A 19,537-nucleotide genomic window follows, 5' to 3' on the forward strand; every position below is an offset into this window, starting at 1 on the left:
CTTCAGAAATCTGGACATCCATATGACTATTTCAAAGCCTAAACAGTGAAATCCAGCTTCCTCTTGGATTTTTAAACAATCTTTAAAGACTTGGCAAAAGGAATTAATTTCTGAGGACAAAACTTTCTCCCACGTTGTCCTACATTTCGAAACTTGCTTGTTTTAAAAACGAGTTTCAAGATTCATGCTGCAATTAAGGTGTTTTACTCTTTTTCCCCTCTCAGATAGATCCCTATCTAAAATTCTAAGGCTTTTAATAGGCTCAAGATTTGAAAGTAAGTTAGCTGAAATTGTTACTTTTGACCTTTAAATGGAGCAAACCCTTTCAGCTACTCTGACTTCTGGATTTTGTGGCCAATTTCTATAGCTCTGCGTTTGGGAGACAGAAGTGAAGAACATTAGAGAGAGATATGAAAGCAATGCAAGGTAATTCTTCATGTCTATGAAAGACTTTCTAACAGATTCTTTTCCCCCCTTATTCTTTACTCAACGTGTGCTCTTCTGATTAGAGGTAAAAAAAGAGAGAGAGAGAGAGAGAAGTAGGTTAAATTAAGAGCAGTTAATAAAGCCTCAAATTAGCGATTTTGTTTGGAAAAATAGGGAAAAAGTCCAACAAATTCAAAAAATATATATTTCTGACAGAAATGACAATTCAAGACTATTAAAGATATTTCCCTATGAAGGATTATTTGTAACTTTAATTTGAGGATGTAAAGAAGTTAACTTTTCTTTTGCTATACTACACATGTAAAAAAAGATCAAAGAAAGAAAAGAATTGAGATTCAAATTCCATTTTTAAGCAAAAATGACAATGTCTTCCTGAGTTAAAATTAATCCTTTAATGATGAATTTCAAAGGTTTAAATACTTTCTGTGACCTTGGCTTTAAATAATTATGCCAAGCGGAGCTTTCCTTACATTCAGAAAAGATTCTGAATTGTTGATCACAGCCATTTTAATGGCTTCAGGCTGGCTGATTTCCAACATAATCCTCCTGACGCTGTTTAAAATTACAGACCAAGAACCTGACACAGGTAAATGAAATGTCACTTTCACAAAGGCCATTCAGACAGTATGTGCAGATCGTTAATTTGTGCCACTGTACGTCAGTGGGCAATAAAATGTATCACTCATTACATTAACAAATATAAAAGATACTTCAACAACTTACACACACCCCCTTAGTATACCATCAATATTAAGTAGGCTTTTTTAGTTCAGTCTTTGAAATAAAACTAACGTGTTTTAGTTCATATCATCCCACATGTAGTGAAACACTTTGATTCAGAAGCTGGTAAACTAAGGTTTTGCTAGGAAACAATCAATGCACTGATAAGGAGTGACCCCTCTGAACAGAATAAGGATGGAAGCCATGATGAAGTTGAAACATTAATTTTTATTCTCAAACCTTTCACACAGCACTTGCTCATCTGATGCACACAGACAAAAGCAGGCCAGACACTGTTGGCAACTAGACCTTATCTCCTGGCAATTGTAGCCTGAACTTCCCTTATTTTCATAAAATGGTTCAAATTGAAAGGGATCTTAAAGCACACCCAGTTACAGTCCCCTGCCATGGGCTGGTTGTCACCCACTCAAGGATGCTGCCCAAAGCCCCATCCATCCTTGCCTTGAGCACCTTCAGAGATGGGGCATTTGGAGGGAGAAAAAGCGTAGTTAGACAGAGCTGCCCTTTCTGCTCTCTCTAGTCCAATAAACTTAAAGCAACCAGCTGGGTTTTCCTTTGCAGTCATCTGGAGTTTAAAGGTCATGGCCATCCTGCTCACAGATCAACCAGAAGGTGAGTAACAGCCACAGTGTGACCGCTGCCATCGTATCTTCAGACAGAATACTTTTGCTCCAGAATCACAAAACGTCCTGTACTCACACAGTGATTGTGGCATCTGACAGCAGCTGTACAGCACATTACCTTGTTCTTTTTCAACTCAAATGACCCATATGCATTTTTACATTATCACAACTGTGGTTATCTGACTTCTGAGGCAATCACTCCCCACTTGCTGTGCTGCAAGAAGCAGCCCTAGATGATTTCCTTACCTTGTCCAAGGTCTTCTCTGTCTCTGCAGCGTGGGCCTTTTTCAGGTCTAGCACCATCCTTTCAGTCTCTGCTTTCAGCTGATTGACCACCGCCTTCTGATCTCGCGCTGCCCTCTGCTTTTCTTCCTCCCTCTGAAGGCTCAGCTCCATCAGCTGCTGCTTCTGCTGAGCCTTCACCTGAATGAGCTCTTCCTTCAGCTTGTGGATTTGGCTCTCCAGATCACAGATAACCTGAAATAGAGAACAGGTCTTTCAGGGAGGCGTTATACCCCAAGATCATACAGTGTTTGAGTGAGAGCCTTTTACATACAGGGAGAAGGGCTACCCTGATGAAGACAGCAGCTACAATTTCTATAGGATGGAAATTGTAAGTGACAAATGTAGCACTCATTTTTTTAATAGCCATTCCTATGGAAGTCCTGCCTGGAACAGTAACAATTACTCTTGTTGAGAGATAATTCCTCATCTTCATTTTGTTTTAAAAAGTCTTCTTTAAACTTCCTTCTCTGTAAGGGAAACTTTGTGATATTACATAACTCAGAAGATTCCTAGGAAATTTGCTGAAATATTTAGGATAAAATGCCAAAGCTCACTTAGAATACAAGGAAAAATTCATAAGTCACATGATAAGCCAGAATAAATGAGTGAACTCCTGAGTTATTTACTCCATTCTATACCCAATAACTCCTATATAAAGACAGTGGAATATTAAATAGCACAATGCAGCATTTTCTACTGCCACATGGAAAAAGCAATGGTACCAAGCTTCCAGATTCAAAACTGCGGAGCCACAAGAGTGAGCTGAATGTTATAGGTAAAGTAAGAGTAATTAATATGCAAAAGAGTATTAATGTTGGACCTAATAGATGGCAAAAGCAGATTTGGTTCTATTAAGGAAGAAGAAAGAATCTGAAGACGGGGTGATGGCAGCGAAACTAATATGATTACGGGAGTCCTTTTGGAGCAACTTCACTGCTAGTAAGATGATGTTAAGAGACATCTAATCTCCCCAAAGTGACTGGGAAAAGCTTACACTGGGGACCACAGACACAGTTCTTGTCAATTACCTTAAAATAAGTCTGGTTCTTACAGCCAGATTTCTTTCCCATAAACAAAGTCAGTGGCAGAAGCAGCTTAGACCCGAACAACTCGCGACAGAAAACAACTTTCTGTGACATGGTTATCTTAAAACTGCTAAAGGAAATGAATCCCAAACTTTCCATCACTGAGATTCTGCTATTCCACATGTCAGGTTTAATAAAGTATTATTAGACTTAAATGTGGGCAAATTAGTATTAGCAGAAAAAAACCCACAACACAAGATGACATAATTTTCAGTGGAAAATCCAGGAAATATAAAACTTCAGAAAGACTGCGAGGCTTATTTTGCTGCTGTTTGGGATTTTGTTCTTGTTATTTTGGTTTGGTTTCCTTTAGTAATTCTGGGGGAAAAAACCCCACAAAAGATTCGATTCTCAATATCGTTCATTAAATTCTTCTTCTGGATGCTCAAATCTACGCATGGTCCAGACAATACAAGCATTCTGTACAACAACTTAATCAACATAAAGGAAAACAAATGGAAAGAAACCACCAGCTCACAGAATATCCCACGTGGAATATCCCACAAGTATTTAAAGTCAACTGTATGACAGGTAGAGGTTTCATATTAATTTTTATGGCACACTTGTATGTATGTACACACATGCATGAGTAACAGTCCTATAGCTGAAGAAACTGCTAGCTGAGGTGGTGATTTCTATTCCTGTTTCAAAGGGATAACTTAGAATTCTAACTAAGAATATCTGTGCTGAAATAGTGTCATAAAGAGGGTGGGTCAAAAGCCCACAGCAATTTGCCTGTAGGGAAAAAGTAGACTTGAAAGAAAAGAGAAGGTTGCTCACTCACTTTGGCCTATTTAAAATGCCAATAAATGTACTGCATGTTATTTGGAAGGAAAACATGTGCTCTCAATTTTAAGAAGTAAATTGCATAAGAAAATATAAAGCTGGCAAAAAGTTCAAATTAAAATCTGTTGCTGAAGTTTGAAACTCAGTCCAGCTACATGCCACAGAGACGAGAAATAAACTGAGTGAGTACACTCCAATTAAAAGAAGATATATTATGGAATCATAAAATGGTCTGAGTTGGAAGGGATCCTTAAAGGCCATCTGCTCCAAATCCCCTGATATCATCAGAGACACCTACAGCTCCATCAGGTGCTCAAAGTCCCATTCAGCCTGAGCTGAGTGTCTCCAGGGATGGGGCACCCATCACAAATCTGGGCACCCTGTGCCAGTGTTTCATCATCCTTACTGTAAAACAACTTATTCCTTCCTTACATACCCCAGCTTATACTGATAGTGGATTCCTTCTAATTTTCAAGAGCTTCAACTTCAGCCTGATGAAGCATTTACTTGGATTGGTTTCTAAGGAAGAGGCCGCAGCATGGCTGAATCTTTCACACTCAGTGATGGAACACATAGACTTCACTGTCTCCCTCTCACCGGATGACACAGCAAACCACATCTAGCCCACCAACACACATAACTTTGAAATGCCCTCAACAGTGTTTGAACTCACAAAACCACGGAAATGTGGAGTTAAGATAAAACTCAGCCTTATTCCCAGTGGCTCAGATCTAAAGTTGATACAGGAGCTGCTTCAGCAGCTTCCCCCCAGCAGATGAAGTCATAGGAACCGTTACTGCTCCTCACTGCTGCTGAAATAGTGCATCTCTTTAAAAGAATCCTGTGTTTTTCAAGTGGATCACAGTAACTCTTCAGGCTGAGTTTCAAATGTGTTCTGCACTGGGCTCACTTGGCTTCAGCTGGAGATGACTCCATAGGTCTCTATTTTGCTGTTTTTAATTTTTGCTTGGATGGAACTTAAAAAGTAGAAAACAAACCTCTGAGCAATTCCATGGACTCAGCTCATGATCATCACTATCCTTTCTACTAGGATTCTACTAAGCTTATAACCTAACATATTAGTCCACAAGTAACAGCCCTACTTTAATAGTTAATATGCAATTTCTGCCTCTCTGAGCCAACACTTGCTCAGCATTTTCTCACCTGGAAGGAGATAAAAACTGATGCACTCATTGAGCAGCACTCTATATGAAACCATCAGCTGTACACACTGAAAGGGAGATTTGTTTCTTTGTGCCTCGTTATGCTGGCTTGATGTGACAGAGATGGATGACATAACCAAAATATTTGTTATTGGATAGTGGATTATTTTTGAAAGGAGATCAGTCCAGTAAGGGAAAGGAAGTCTGCAGTAAAAACAAACCTCACTTTGATGATGAAGAAGAATTAAAAGGAAAATAAGGAACAAAGCACAAGAGTTATTCAGTGGTGACAATGACTCCCTTTTTTAGTCTAGTACTCCAGAAGAGATGGGAGAAGAATCCCCTTGGAGTCAGCAGAACAACTGGTGACACGTTCAGTGTAAAATGACTTAGAACAGATTATCTGTTGGAAACGGGGAATCTGAAGTACTTTAACTTTCTTGTTAATAAACAAAGCTTTGTAAAGTGCTGAGAAATAGAACAAGTTTCTCTACCATCACAAAAAAAAAGCGATGTATCTAACATAAAAGACTACAAAAAAAGTAAACAAATAATATTTGTTTGCAGCTCTAAGCTACGAAAAAAAAATACAGCCATAAGAACTTCAAAGATGTGTAATGTTGGTTTGTGTTCAAAACAAAATTGGTTCAAATTAATGAGTCTTGCTATTGCAGTCTCAGCAAGAATCAGATTTGCACTTGATCTTGATGGTTTTTTTGGGAACCATCCATGCAATTTTCACCATTAGGAGATAAAGGAACTGGGCAAAAAAAGCAATTCCTAAGGGGCAGGCACAAACCCAGTGGCTCTCTGCTCCTTTTGTCCATGTAACATCCTGAGTCACCCACTGGGCCAGCACATCTGCCCTCCTCCCAGCCAGGAGAAGTCAGCCAGCTTGAAGATAAGCTTGTGCCTCCTTTCTGAAGTGACAGTGACTCAAAATATACAAAGCAATCCCGAAAACAGCAATACTTTCTCCTCAAGCTACAATCCAAATCTAAAGATACCTGAAGTCCAAATCCATACCCTACAACTGTTTTAATAATTCACAATCCATTAAAATGCTGTATCTCAAGTGTTTAATGCCAGTTTTCTAGACAAAACTCCTCCGAGCATCAACACTAGCAAGCATCATAATCACAGGTGAAACACAAATTCAAAAGGGAATGAAAGTGATAAGAGGGAGAAAGGGAAAGGCAAGGAAGTAGAACCAAGATGGCAGACTCAAGGTAACACACAAGTGATTAACGTAATAACGCATGGCTAATTGTGGTCAAATTTCTGCCATTATTACTTTATAAGTGAGGAATGATTTAATGCATTCTTGCTGTATTTCTTGGTCAGGAAATAAGGTTGAACACAGTGTGGGAAAGGCAGTGGTTTGTACAGAAAACTACTTCCACAAATATCGTGGACATTATCACACGGGTAATGATGTGGGAAAGCCCAAATTAGCAGGAATAAGCAATAAACAGCTATTTAGCTTTCACAGCACAATCTATTACACTGTCAAGTTTAAATGCCTTTGGGTAAGAACACACAGACCCATAAAAGTGGTAATTAAGGGAACAGATAAATAAAATGGTGTAAAATGAAGTGAGAATGACCAACAGTTCAACAGCCAACAGGTAGGCATCACCCCCTCGGAGGGCTGATATCATTTTCCAAAAAGCAAGTTGTTCTGGAGGAAAAAACCCACTGAAGTACATTGATTCTATTGCACATAATCCTGATCACAAGTCTACTTCTCGCTGGGAATGCTAAAACACCGGCAAAATTAAAACTTCAATACAAAAGAGCTGGACAAAATGCTATGTAAGCGTACATTAAAATGCATGTCCAAGTTTCCTCATTCTTGGGGCGAAAAAAATCTGTCCATAACATTGCTGCTGTTGCACAATTAGATCAGCAGAAGACATCTTTGTATATGAATGCATTTCATTAAGGGGATGAAGCGATGAATACATTCATAAATAAATCAGATGCTCACAGATTATAGATCAAACTGCATTATAGCAATTTTAGGTATTTCTCATAGGAAAAATGCTATGCAAATCATAGTTATACTCACTAAGCTGCCCAGCATACAAAGAGTAGCAGCTCTCTAAAATGAAACAGATGCATGTTCGGTGTCAAAAAAAAACCCCTTGCAGAAGCAGTGCAGATGGCAACCATAATACTAACAGTAAAATGTTTGCTATTCAGCTGTGTAAAATCTCAGTCCTTGTATTACAGGGCTTATGCAAAGGTACAGCAACTCCATCTCAACACAATCCCAGCTTTTCTCACCTTTGCATATGTACCTCTGACATCTCTTTTGAAAACATCCACTAGGACTTGCCAAGTGAAGTGTTGAGCTGCTGCCTTGCATATTTATTCTATTAATTTTAACAGCATTAAGGTGCTTTTAAACATCAAGACTCCTTTGTAAGATTCTTTACTTGGACTGTTTCAATATTGTGTATGCTCTGAACAATGCCCAATACTTGTGAATGTGATCAAAGTATATACCTACCAACCCTACTTGTTTTGTGCTCTGCTCGGTAGTATTTTAGGGCTGGGGGCAGGCTTAGCACTCCCATACCCATACGGTGCTGCTGGAGGCAAAACATCACTCCATTTTCAAACTATGGCTAACTTTTCATGATCTGCTGTGACGTGACATCAAGTAGAAATACCCATTTCAGTCTTTATTTCCCAAAGAATTTCACTGAAAATATTTTTGCAGTGGATGAGGAAGAACTACCCATCGCTGTGATGGGAGAAGCTGGACATAGGAATACTCATAGATAAAACTTTAAAAAAAATAATAATTAAAAAAAAAATTGCATTTAAATTTCCATGTATTAAATTTAAAAGCATTCACATTTCTTGAACATGCTATTTTGATTGAAATGCAGACACGATGCATTACCGATTTAAGGATTAATATAGACATTCATCTCCATGAAGCAGCAAAATTAAACATATAATTCCCAATTTGTCCCCAGGAGAGGTACAGATCATATTGTCTATGAGAAATGTCTTCACCCTGTCAACTAATCACAAAACTTCACTGAAAGCAGGAAAACAAGAACAGGAAAGCACTCACTCATTTCTCTTTTGGCTGCGTTTGTTCAAATTACCATTCAAAACACATACATCTTTAGAGCATTCCAGAAATGTTACCCTGCACATCCCATAGGGCCCTTTATGGTGACTGCAATGGAAAGGGCATTGGTTTGAAAGCTTAACATAACAAACATAAAGCAAAATACAGATTAAAAAAACCTAAGCAATAAGCTATTTGTACATGTGAGGATTCCCATTCCCCCCTTCTGAATACCTGTAGAAATACAATATGGACATGAGACCCTGTTTACCACCATGTCCATCCCAATGGGTATCTGAAGGACAGGAGAAAGACTCAAAGTGCATGATCCTGTCCAAGTCCTGGCCATATTAGAGATGAAGATGACAGTCTTTAACCTGGCTTGAAGTCTTCATTCTGAGTCTCGAGAGTGAATATATGTGTGGACAGAAATCCTGAAATCCATCAGCTTCAGAATTTATTTTTTAAATTGTAATTTACAGCTTTAGACTTTAAAGAGCTGATCAGCTTCTCACTTTCAAAATAAACCCACAAAGGCATTCCTGCAAGGCAGTAACAGTAGTTGCAGTATTTCTGCTAATTAACCAGTAGTGGCATATTAGCTGCTTACATAAGTAAGACAGCAAATTACACATCAGAGTGATGATTTTGACTTTCTCCTTTTTCAAATCAGTACCACATTGGAAAAAACATTTTCGAGCTGATTATCTTTAGGGTCATCCTTATATCAAACAGCTACATTTCTCAGATCCGCGGGAAGATGAAAGTGCTAGAGAAGCAAGTCTGCACTCCAACCCAGATGTCAGGCTGGAGCCAAGGGCAGCAGCTGCCAGCACCTCTGGTGTCCTTGGTGCACAGCACACAGCTTCCAGGCTCCCACTCTGCACCTTCATTCTCAAGTGCAGGCTGCACCATTCCCGGCAGCCCTGCAGTGGCTGTTCTGAGTTCAGAGACCTTTTGGAAGCATGGTGCTACAGCTGCCAGTTCAGAAAGACAAGATCAATCACAGGATGATCTGTACAAAATAAATAAAGTCTGTGTGCATAACATTTCTTTTCTTGAAATTGAGAGTATTTTTGGCTCAGTATCTTCCTCTGGCACCTTTACATTGATCTCTATCCTTTTTATCCTTCTCTGTCCTTGACTTCAGTTGATGCCATTTCCCTTTTTTGAATGACAAACAGGCTACTGCATCCCAGGGCCAGAATGTCTTCAGACTTATTTATGCCCCTGTTTCGAATCTACTGTTCTTTTAATAAACACACAGTTTAAAGATAAAAAACCTAAATAGGTACTAAATGTGAAAATCCTATTAAACATCACCAAAATAAAATAACCTACTGAATGTAGCCATTTATATAGCCCCATGCTTATATTTACTAACCAGCACCATCACTCCCCACCACCCCCATAAAAACCAAGACAAAACACACTCTGATTGGCATTAAGAGAGCAGAAGATCAAAACCAATGCATTACTCTTAAACTGCAAAGCCAGGCAGGGAATGATGGCGGCAGGGAGCTGCTGACCAGAAGCAGCAGCAGTTCTTCTGTACAACAGCAAAGCCCAGGCTCTTAAGAGGACACAATTAGAAGACTTTTGAAATCTACTGCTTTTACTTTTCTGGACAGCAGTATTGTTTTGAAGGACTCAATCTGATTGCTGAGATGTAAAAAATTGTGCCTACGTACCCATTTCAGCTAACGTGAGCACAAAGATCAGGGAACTATTAGAGAGATTATTTCTCTGGTACCAAGAGATGGTATTTTTGACAAACAGCACCTGATTAATTTCTTGAGAGATCTCAGATTTCGCCATATGCACGCCTAATTACTGCATTAATAAGGGCTACTGCTATAAAGGAATAGCAAAGCTGTCTCTGCTAAGCCTCCTTGAAACCCATGAACGGAAGCAAACGTTGCCTCCCATGTAAATGACTGCATTAGAAGCCATTACTGATTAATGCTACGCACTTGCTCTCAATGTCTAATGCAAAAGATGCCAAAGAAATATTGTCACAAGGGTTTGCTTGCACAGTTTTAGAGACAGCAGTAAGCTAAGTATCCGACACAATACTTGGGTAGGGCAGGTAAGAATTAATTGGTATCTTCCCCCCCAAGAATTGCAGATGCTGAAACTGTTTTTCCTTTTATTGAACCAGCTCGGCCTAGACTGGCTTGTCCCGCAGTGACATGTATATTGAATACAAATCAGACAGCATAGCTTTAAATCTGTGTTGCAGCTCTCATTTCCAATTCGAGAACTGTACTATAATCATAAGCTTCTGGTGGATGAAAGGAAATCAGCTCTCTGAATATTAGCTAATGCCACATTTGCAAGTCCTGAAGAGATCTGTGCTGTTTAAAAAAAAAAATAGATCATTTCTCATGAACCTATATATATGAATCGCTTTGTACTGCTCGACTGATAGAAGCGATGCCTGTGCTGGGATTAAACCCTTTTCATCATAAAACCTCATCTGGTTCGGAGTCCAAGTCCATCAAACCTTTTCCCTTTAAAGTCCCGCCTTTGATTCTACATCAATTTATTCAAACCGCAGCTGGGTGGCTGAAAACGAAAGGACAGCATCATTTAAACCAACCATGTTCCTAACTTGAAAGAAGGGCTATAATTAAAAAAATGGGCATAAAAGAATGGAAATGGGATAATATTTTTTAATGGTAGTTCAAAGGCCGACAGATGTCAGAGCCTTTGAAGATGTCAGTACACTGAGCAAGAAGTTGCCATTAAATAGTTTGCCTGAGAGGTGAAGCAGCTTTTTAATGACTGAAAAAGCCCTTGCAGACACATCCTTGTGTTTTTAATTTGTCAGAGTTACTGCAGTATTTTCTGATTAATGACATATGATTATAACTGCATAGCATACATATTTTTATACTTGGTTAAAGGAATACTTTATTCCACATTCCTTCAGTGGCAGATAAGAACAGGAAAGCTTTACTACAGAGTCTAAAACTATTCAGATTGCTCAAATATTTATGGTAATTTGAGGGGATTGGCCAGATACAGAGCTACTATGTGTTGCTACCTTTTGTTCTTTAATGGTGCTATTACCACTGCCATCACAATGTGCATGCATTAAGCGAGCATGTGACCGAGGAACGCATTATGCCCTTCTTGTGCACCAAACAATCACAGCTTTCATAATTCACTAGCGAACAATGTCATCAAATCAAATCAAAATAACATTCAGAAAAATCCCTCATTTGATCCTAAACAATACAAACAATGGCTGCCAGCGCATTGTAAGTGCAAACAACACTTCTGAAAACAAACAAACAAAAAAACCCATGTATTGCTAGGAAACGCATTCAGAAGAAAAACACTACTATTTATAAATGCAGATAAGGTCCCCAGCCTTGGGCTGAGAAGATGCTCTTTCAGCTCTCTGTCAAAATGTGTGTGTATTTATTTATTTATTTGTTTCCCCCTATTTTCACCATGAATGTAAACTGCAACAGCCCAAAGCCTGCAACCAGTTACCTTGCTCCCAGGAGCAGCCTCTGACAAAGCCTCCCTGAGAGCTGGGCTGGTATAGGCACAGGGAAGCATCCAACCCTGATGCAGAGAGAAAGCCAGGACAGCACACGTCTCATTGTATCCCACCTTGAGGAAGTCATTCATAGGAAAACACAGTCATTGCAAGGGAATTTGATTAATGTACTGATCTTTCTGTTGCTCTAAGCTGGATTCAGCTTATTAATCAGACACTAAAGTAATAGATGTATGACGGATTGATGTACAACAACATTATGGGTACGGTATCTTAGCAGAGCTTTGTGAGAAGTGATGAAGGCAACTATAAACCCAGTTTCCAGCCAACCCACACTTTCTGTTCATATTCAGTTACTATTCTACCACTATGGAAAATAAATAAAGAAAGAAAGAAAGAAAAGAAAAGAAGATGGCAAATTCTAAGTGGTGGTACTTTGGCTGAAATAAGACTTAAGTGAAACTTCATAGAAGAAATGCCCTTCTCTGAGCTGCAGGACTTTTGGCTGGATTTCAGGTTATTTTCACAAACTAAAGGAACATTAAATGCAAAAGACGTATCAGAACAAGATTTACAAGATTATTCTACAATGGGAAATACCAAACAACCTATAAGTAATGTTTTGCTACAGGAATACAAGAACGCACAGCTGAGCCATTCAGATTCTATCCATTAGAGGGCAATAATACATACACACGCATATACATACATACAAACACACACTATCACGCACCTGACTGATTTGAGTGGGAAAACCAGCATTGTCTTTCTAATATTGCCAATATTGATGAAGATGCACAACAACGTGCTGGCCATGTGAGCTACCCCATCCCAGGCCGTAGGCAAGCGCCCCAATCATCAAGGCAGGCTCCTGGAACTTGAATATCCCTAACAATGCCAAGTACAGCAGGAAGACATGCACCTATTTTCAAATATTTCAGCATACACTGTGCACTTGTACTGGCTGCCTTTCCAAAAATCACTTTCCTCTCTACTTCTCTTTCCTAAATTCATTTTACAGATGCCAATACACCAGAAAGCACAGACTACAAAAGAATTCAGGCTGTCAGAAACGTCTTTAGAAGAATTCTATCACCCATACAAAAGGCTGTAGCTCACTCTTCCTGGAATTTTCAGATCTGTTTCAAGTAAAAGCACTGTGTCAGGAGTTTTTTTTTGGTGGTTTGTTTTTTTTTTTCCTTTTTTCTTTTTTCTTTTTTCTTTTCTTTCTTTTTTTTTTTTTTTTTCCCTGGCTTTTTAAAAGCTACATCAGTGCTGTTTTAATCAGCACTGAAAAACAACTTTAAAAACTTAACATGGAATATTTGCCACCAAGCCAATATTTTAGGGGCCAAAAATAAAAGTCGTCTCATTTGCAGTATTTCAGGGTGACTTTCATACATGTAAATACAACGAGACACGTAATTTCAATGTGAAATATATTGTTTTCTCCATTAAACAGAAATCTACGGCATTCTTGACATCAATTTCTGTCATTTTGTCATGATAAACACCAAGGTTTTAAGTGCCTTCCACATCATGCAACCAGGCATGATTCCAATTAGCGCTGAATAGAAGACAAAATGTCAGCCTAATAAGCTTCAATTTGCAAAGGCTTTGAACACTTGATGATATCACCACTTTGCCAATCATTTCTTGTACTCTCGTACTTTGGATCTGTTTTTTTTTCCTCCCTATCACCTTCCTTGTCAAAAGAAAGTCTTTCAAATCTACAGAAACCGAAGACGTGAACAGTGTCAGTCACTGGTCTGATTGAGTTAAAAGATCCAAAAATGACTCCCCAGTACATCAGAGAATGATGATCTGCACAATATTCCCTCAAAGCTAATTTGCTGCCAACATGTAGAGTAATTGAGAGAAAAAAGTGTCCTTTAAAGTCATACTGCGAAAAATATTTTTTCCTCATGAAATCAACACGAGAGACCTTAAATCACTGTCAGAGTCTGTGCCACTCTTCCCAAATAAAGAAATGCTATTTATTAAAGTGGGATGACAGTCATGTCTTCAAAGGTGACTGGGCCAAAGAACAGCTCTGCCGTCTCACTTCGCAATGAAAACACTCACTGCATTTTAAAATAATGCAATTTTTAACCTGTTCCTTTAAAGAAGGCATACACAATTCTGTAAGCTCAAACATACGTGCTTAGCACACATCCAGAGCCTACAGCTGGGGAGACAGGCAGTATTTTCTACCTGAAACTTCCTCAGTGTAGAACTTAAAACCCAGCCCTTACCTGGCCATAGGGGAAATCAGAACCACAAAATGGCAGCAACAAAGCAGGCCTGGAATCATGGAATGATGTAGGATGCAGCTGGCCCTGCTCAACAGAGGGGAGGAAGGCAGCGTTGTCCCCAAGCTGGGTTATGGAGGGGCTGACCCTCAGCAGCCGGCTTAGCAAATTCCTAACATCTGAGGCAGAAACTGAGACAGAAGTTTCTACAGACACAGCTGCAAAGTTGATTAACAGTGAAGTACTCAGCCTGGTGTCTGTGCCAGTAACACCATCTGCAGATATAAAGATAACCCATGATGGGGTTTCTTTCCCCTCACCACAAAGCTCCTGCTATGAAACAGAGCAAAACCAGAGGTGTCTTCTGTTTTCCTCCTGACTGAAGGAGAGCAGATCGATGGGCGCTCAGGTCAGGGCAGTTTGCCACAAGCAGTTCAGCTGCAATTTGTTACTGGTTTTCCACTTGAAGGTTCCTCTGCAATACTTTAATGTGGGCGTGCGTGGAGCTGTACAGATGATCTCGTATTTCTCAACTGACATATCTTCAGCCAAAGTGTGTCAGCTACAGGAGAGGGCAAAGCTTTCCTCTGGCTTTGTGATTTCTCCTTCCCCCATCACAAACCACATAAAAGAACACAAATAATCGCATCTCCAAAATGGCTATTTATTACCTCATCATGAGTCTATTGGATCCTGCAGTGGTATTGAGTAATATCATTACTTAAACCATAAAGAGGCTGTATTCATTGCTCAAAATTGGGAAATTAGCATCCATATGGATCTTATTGTTTGAAGACCAGCAATATTACCAAAACAAGTGATGCTAACGTTCCAAACTACTGGTAGTCATAATTTTTCATCTGGTGTTTCAGTCATTGTTTGGTATTTATGATACCATTGAAGTGAGGAACTGAATGGATCATAAAATTTCCCCTATCAGATAAATCGTGTAATGGCTGCACTACTGTTCAAAACTTGATTTGTGGTAGCAGTGAGTGAATGGAATTAGAGAATGAATTCATTTGCTGACCTAAGGAAGGGAGACAAAATTGATTTGGGTTAATCTTTCTCCAGAATAACAGACAAGAGAAAAAGTAAGCTGTAATAAATTAAACTGCTTGATTTACAATACTTAGCACCTCAGTTGGTAGTCACACACACAGGACATCCTGCCCTCCATCCCTGGAAAATGAATTTTGCTCCATACATTTCCAGCACTGCATTTGTTCAGCCCGGGGAGCAGAAGAGGAGCTTCTGTCCTCAGATGAGTGCATGGAAGAACCATGGAGCAGACAAGAGCAAACTCCTCCTGAAAACAGCACTGTGAGGACAAGCAGCTACAGATCCAAGCTGTAGCAACAGGAATTTCAATGGGATATAAAGGAAAAGATTAATTCATTTATCGCCTTAATGTTCCTTCCTCTAATTTTAAAAACCATTTCACACCAACGCATGCAAAGCCACACCCAGTGCATTTGTTAAAAACTGCCAAGCTTAAAGAGCCTTTACTCAGCCAATGGGCAAAATTGAACTCTCTTTGGGCTTTTTCCACCTCAGAGAAATCATTCTATTTAACTCCTCTTTAGGAAATAATCACTTTTCAGTAAACAGCATGTACTGGCATAAAACAGAACACTGCCATACGATATGAACCCTGCCCCTTCTGCAGTGACGCTGCATACGCCATCGTTGCAGATGCCTATATGTCACGGGTTAACCATGACACTATATTTAAAATAAAAAAACCTAATTATATAAAATGCTCATAACAGTGTAAGAACTACCAGATATTCCATCTTACATTATACAAAGTCTGTTTGGCTGAGAGCTCCATCTCAGAATCAGATTTAGTACTAAGTGATGAGCTAGTTTCTATGGCAACTGCTTCCTCTTTTACACACACTGTAGACAGCACAAAATGTCAGTTCTGTCCTAAGCTAACTTAGCATATTTGATCAGCAAACGGCAATTTATGCACCATTATGCATGGCTTCCAAAAACAGCATTAGTAAATACTTCAGATGTTGAACACTCTCAAGTACAAAGGGATACAGGAGCAAGAAAAGTCACACCTCCTGCACTGGACTGCTTGCTGTCTAATTCCAATTGTTGTAAAAAGTGAGAGTCAAGCAAAGATGTGGAAGGGATCATAGATGATCACCTCTCCAGTACAGGAACTCTTCAACGGTTCCATTAAGCGAGGAAGTGGCAGATGATTATAATCTGTTCAACAGCCTTGTGTTGAAAGACATCTCATATGGAAGTGGCAGCTTCCAAGTGGGGATCAGGAGCTGAGCACTTGATGCAAAACAACAAAGGTGGTAAGAGAAATTTATCACAGCACAGGAGGCTGAGTTCCTTCTCAATGGAGGTGCCTGGTGGAGGGATTCACCAGCCTGAGATGCGTGGTTTCTGGCTTTAAGAGCAGAGCCTTATTTTTCCCTTAAATTTCAATGAATGTCTGCGCTGCAGTCCGCATTTTTTCCGCTTTTTCACTTGCTAGAGCCCAATTTGGGGTAGTAATTGAGTATTTCCCCATGAAATGATGGGTTTAGCCACCTCACTGAGCTCTTGGCTGACTGGTTTGAAGCCTTTTTTGAGAGTCTCTACAGGACCCCTCATCAGATCCTCGATTTTTAGGAGATACTCCCCATCAGTGGGATCCATGCCCATCCAGATTCAGCCTGCTACAAAAACCAACCAAGAGAAATCATGCAAAGGCTGTAACAAATATTTGGTACTTCTAATGTTTTACATCAACAGTCACGTTCATTACTTTGCTTTGACCGGTGGGAAATTAAACATGCTGCAATAAAGCTAAAAGCCTTTGTTTAAGAAAGGCTCAAAGGGAACTGCTGTCTGTCTGCAGAACTCTGACTGTCAGCCCAAAAGCTACTCTCCAAGTAAAATAAAACAAACAAATATTTAGATTGCGACTCCATGATTTAGATTGTTTGTAGAGAAAGCCTGCATAGCAAGCAGCGCATTTCTTCTCGTGCCAAAGACATCTTCTATTGTGAGAAGAAAAGAAGTCAAAGAAAAAACGAGTCATAGAATTTATTTACTTAGAGTTATATACAGAAGTGACTTCAGTAGCACCATCAACATCTGAAAGTTTCACAGAGCACATTTATCTGTTCCTTCCAGACACAATTAAATAAACTGCTTCCACTGATACTGGAAGAGCATCTGGGTGGAAACCGATGCTTGGAGATATCAGAATAGCTGCCCAAAGTAAAACCGAGCTGATCAGAGATTTAGGGTAGGTTCTCACAGATCAAGGTTTAAGGAAGTCTCCTATTGTGAAACAAATGCTCCTGGATTCTTTCTGTATTAATACAGCACTGAAAAGTTCCTTTTGTACATGGACAGAAATTGTGCACACATTGGGGTATTCAGTTATTACCAAACAGCTATCAATAGTTGATCAAGCTCTCTATCTGATAAGCTTACAATACAAATGGAGCACACAGATATATATATGCTGACTATATATATGCACATACACACTAATATATATGTTTAGTCAACATATATATGGAGGAGACAGGATAGATCTCTCCTTTCCCCCTACACTTCATACACTAACTGTCCATAAGCACACCAACAATTTGCTTGAAGGAAAACAACGATCGTTGTCTTTTTATTTGTGTATTATTGAACCCAACACGTTCACAAAGAGCTCAGAACTAATTCAGGCAAAACAGCTGCAGAAGGATCACAGTGTACAAGTGTAAGAGTGAATTTTCAATGCAGATTGCCAGAGGAAAATTGGAAGGATATCCTATGCAGGAGGTCTGCAAAGGAACTGCAGGTCTTCAAGGAGGTGAACGGAAAAGGGCTGGTGGAGGCCAAGAGGAGAACATGAAGAGCAAAATGCAGGAGAGGAAAAAGGAAACAGATACTTCAGACACAAAAATGTCTTCTCATCACCTCCAGCTCATTCCTTGTTTATGTACATATACATATAAATATAAAATTGGACTTCTATTCGTAATGTGAGTATTTGAACAAGTTTAGAATTGCCAGAGGTTTTCTCTCCCAGCTGGAAATGGATTATTGAGAGTCCTAAGAAACCCCCAAACAGCATTGACATTCTCTCAAAGCAGCCAAGTTTTTGAGATAACAAACAGTATATGTTAAAATTAAACACTGTGACATCAGTGACAGAAAGCAACAACGTGTGCCTTGCTGTTCAAGTTACTCTTAACCCAATTATGAATGGATGAAAAAAAAAGTGGATTTGGCAATTACTGTGCAACAGAACGCAAAGGAAGAATTTGGTTTCCTCAAGGAACTTCTTTCCCCTCTTGCATTAGTGCAGAGTGCTGTATTTGAAGCTATAGGGTACTTTTTTTCCTTCTTGCCCAAAGGTCAACGGTCAGAGAACAAGCATGAAAGTGATCCAACTCTCTACAGCAGCTGGAACATGAAAATCTTTGAGCTGGTTCAGGGTATGTGTCAGATGCTGGGGAAAGAATGACAGCCACGGGATAAAGGAGAAGTCCAAGGGCACAGCTGGCACAGCCACCACAGCACAGCTGGCATCGGTTGTGAAGATTTCCTAACCTTGCCATCTTATTTCACAGTAGAAAAAACATCTTCTATTCTCTGTAGTCAGAAGCCTTGCTTCCAAAAGCCCGAGATTCAGTAGCAAGGTTGTTTTCATTAAAACAAAGAAAGCGCACTGTCATCCAGGGAGTTCCCCAGTTAGCAAAATAAGGAATGCACTACAATTATGTAGAGAGAGGTGAGGAACGAATGACCAAATTATCGCTTCAAAATTTTCTTAAAAAGAAAAATCCAGCTCATATCCAAAATTTGAATTAAACACAAGCAATGATTTAAAACTGAGTTTCAACCAAACAAAATTCCTTTGTTATTAACTATTATTTAAGCAATATTATGGCAGTTCATAGGAAACACATAGGATTTAAACGACTACAAGAACACAGCGTGGTATGAAAGCCTTTGTACTGCTCTGACTTTTACTGACCTACATGTCAATTTACTCCTCCCTGAGCATTACAACCCCAGGTGAAAAAAAAAAATCAAAGTAAGCCTCCTAGAAATAGATAAACCCAAGAGCTGAAGTGCAATGCAGTTGTTATCCTGAAATTCATCAGGAACACAAAAGGTGATCTGCTTAAATCATGTTCCATTACTGAAAATACACTTAAATTCTTATTCAAAGAAACAACAAAATAATGTTATACTAAACAATACCGGGCAACGCACTGAAATCTGTATTCTTTATATTTTGGTTCTGAGTAAAACATTAATTAAATTATATATAGCTGAATAAAATGGAACAGTTTTATATATTGGCTCTTACAGTAGCTAAAAACCTATTGGAAAGAGAAGTGGATCTTTTCCGTGGCGCTACAATGAATTGTTCCACAGTACTCACTTGTATCTGATTTTAGTAATGCTGTTCTTTAAACATTTGCTACTTTCACATGCGAAGGATTTAGAAAAAAACAGAAGTGAATACCTTTAATGAAGGTGCTTTCACATCGCTCCCTGAACACTGAGCCCGTAGGTCCTTCA

General features: G+C 39.2%; 1 protein-coding gene across 6 annotated transcripts in view; it reads right to left on the reverse strand.

The window, feature by feature from the left end:
- The window catches only part of CEP112 (centrosomal protein 112), a 123,171-nt gene that overhangs the window by 46,283 nt on the left and 57,351 nt on the right, over nucleotides 1-19,537 (reverse strand). For all 6 annotated transcript variants that reach the window (XR_014936657.1, XR_014936658.1, XR_014936656.1 and 3 more), the window contains one exon: nucleotides 2,058-2,288. Coding sequence is in view for 3 of the 6 variants with exons in the window: in XM_085522542.1 (XP_085378668.1) it covers nucleotides 2,058-2,288 (231 nt within the window). In the remaining 3 variants the exon portion in view is untranslated. The remainder of the gene's footprint in view (nucleotides 1-2,057; nucleotides 2,289-19,537) is intronic.

This window comes from Coturnix japonica, chromosome 23 (genome assembly GCF_054131305.1).
Source record: "Coturnix japonica strain WE chromosome 23, WE-NBRP24, whole genome shotgun sequence".
In the NCBI taxonomy this organism is placed as follows: domain Eukaryota; kingdom Metazoa; phylum Chordata; class Aves; order Galliformes; family Phasianidae; genus Coturnix; species Coturnix japonica.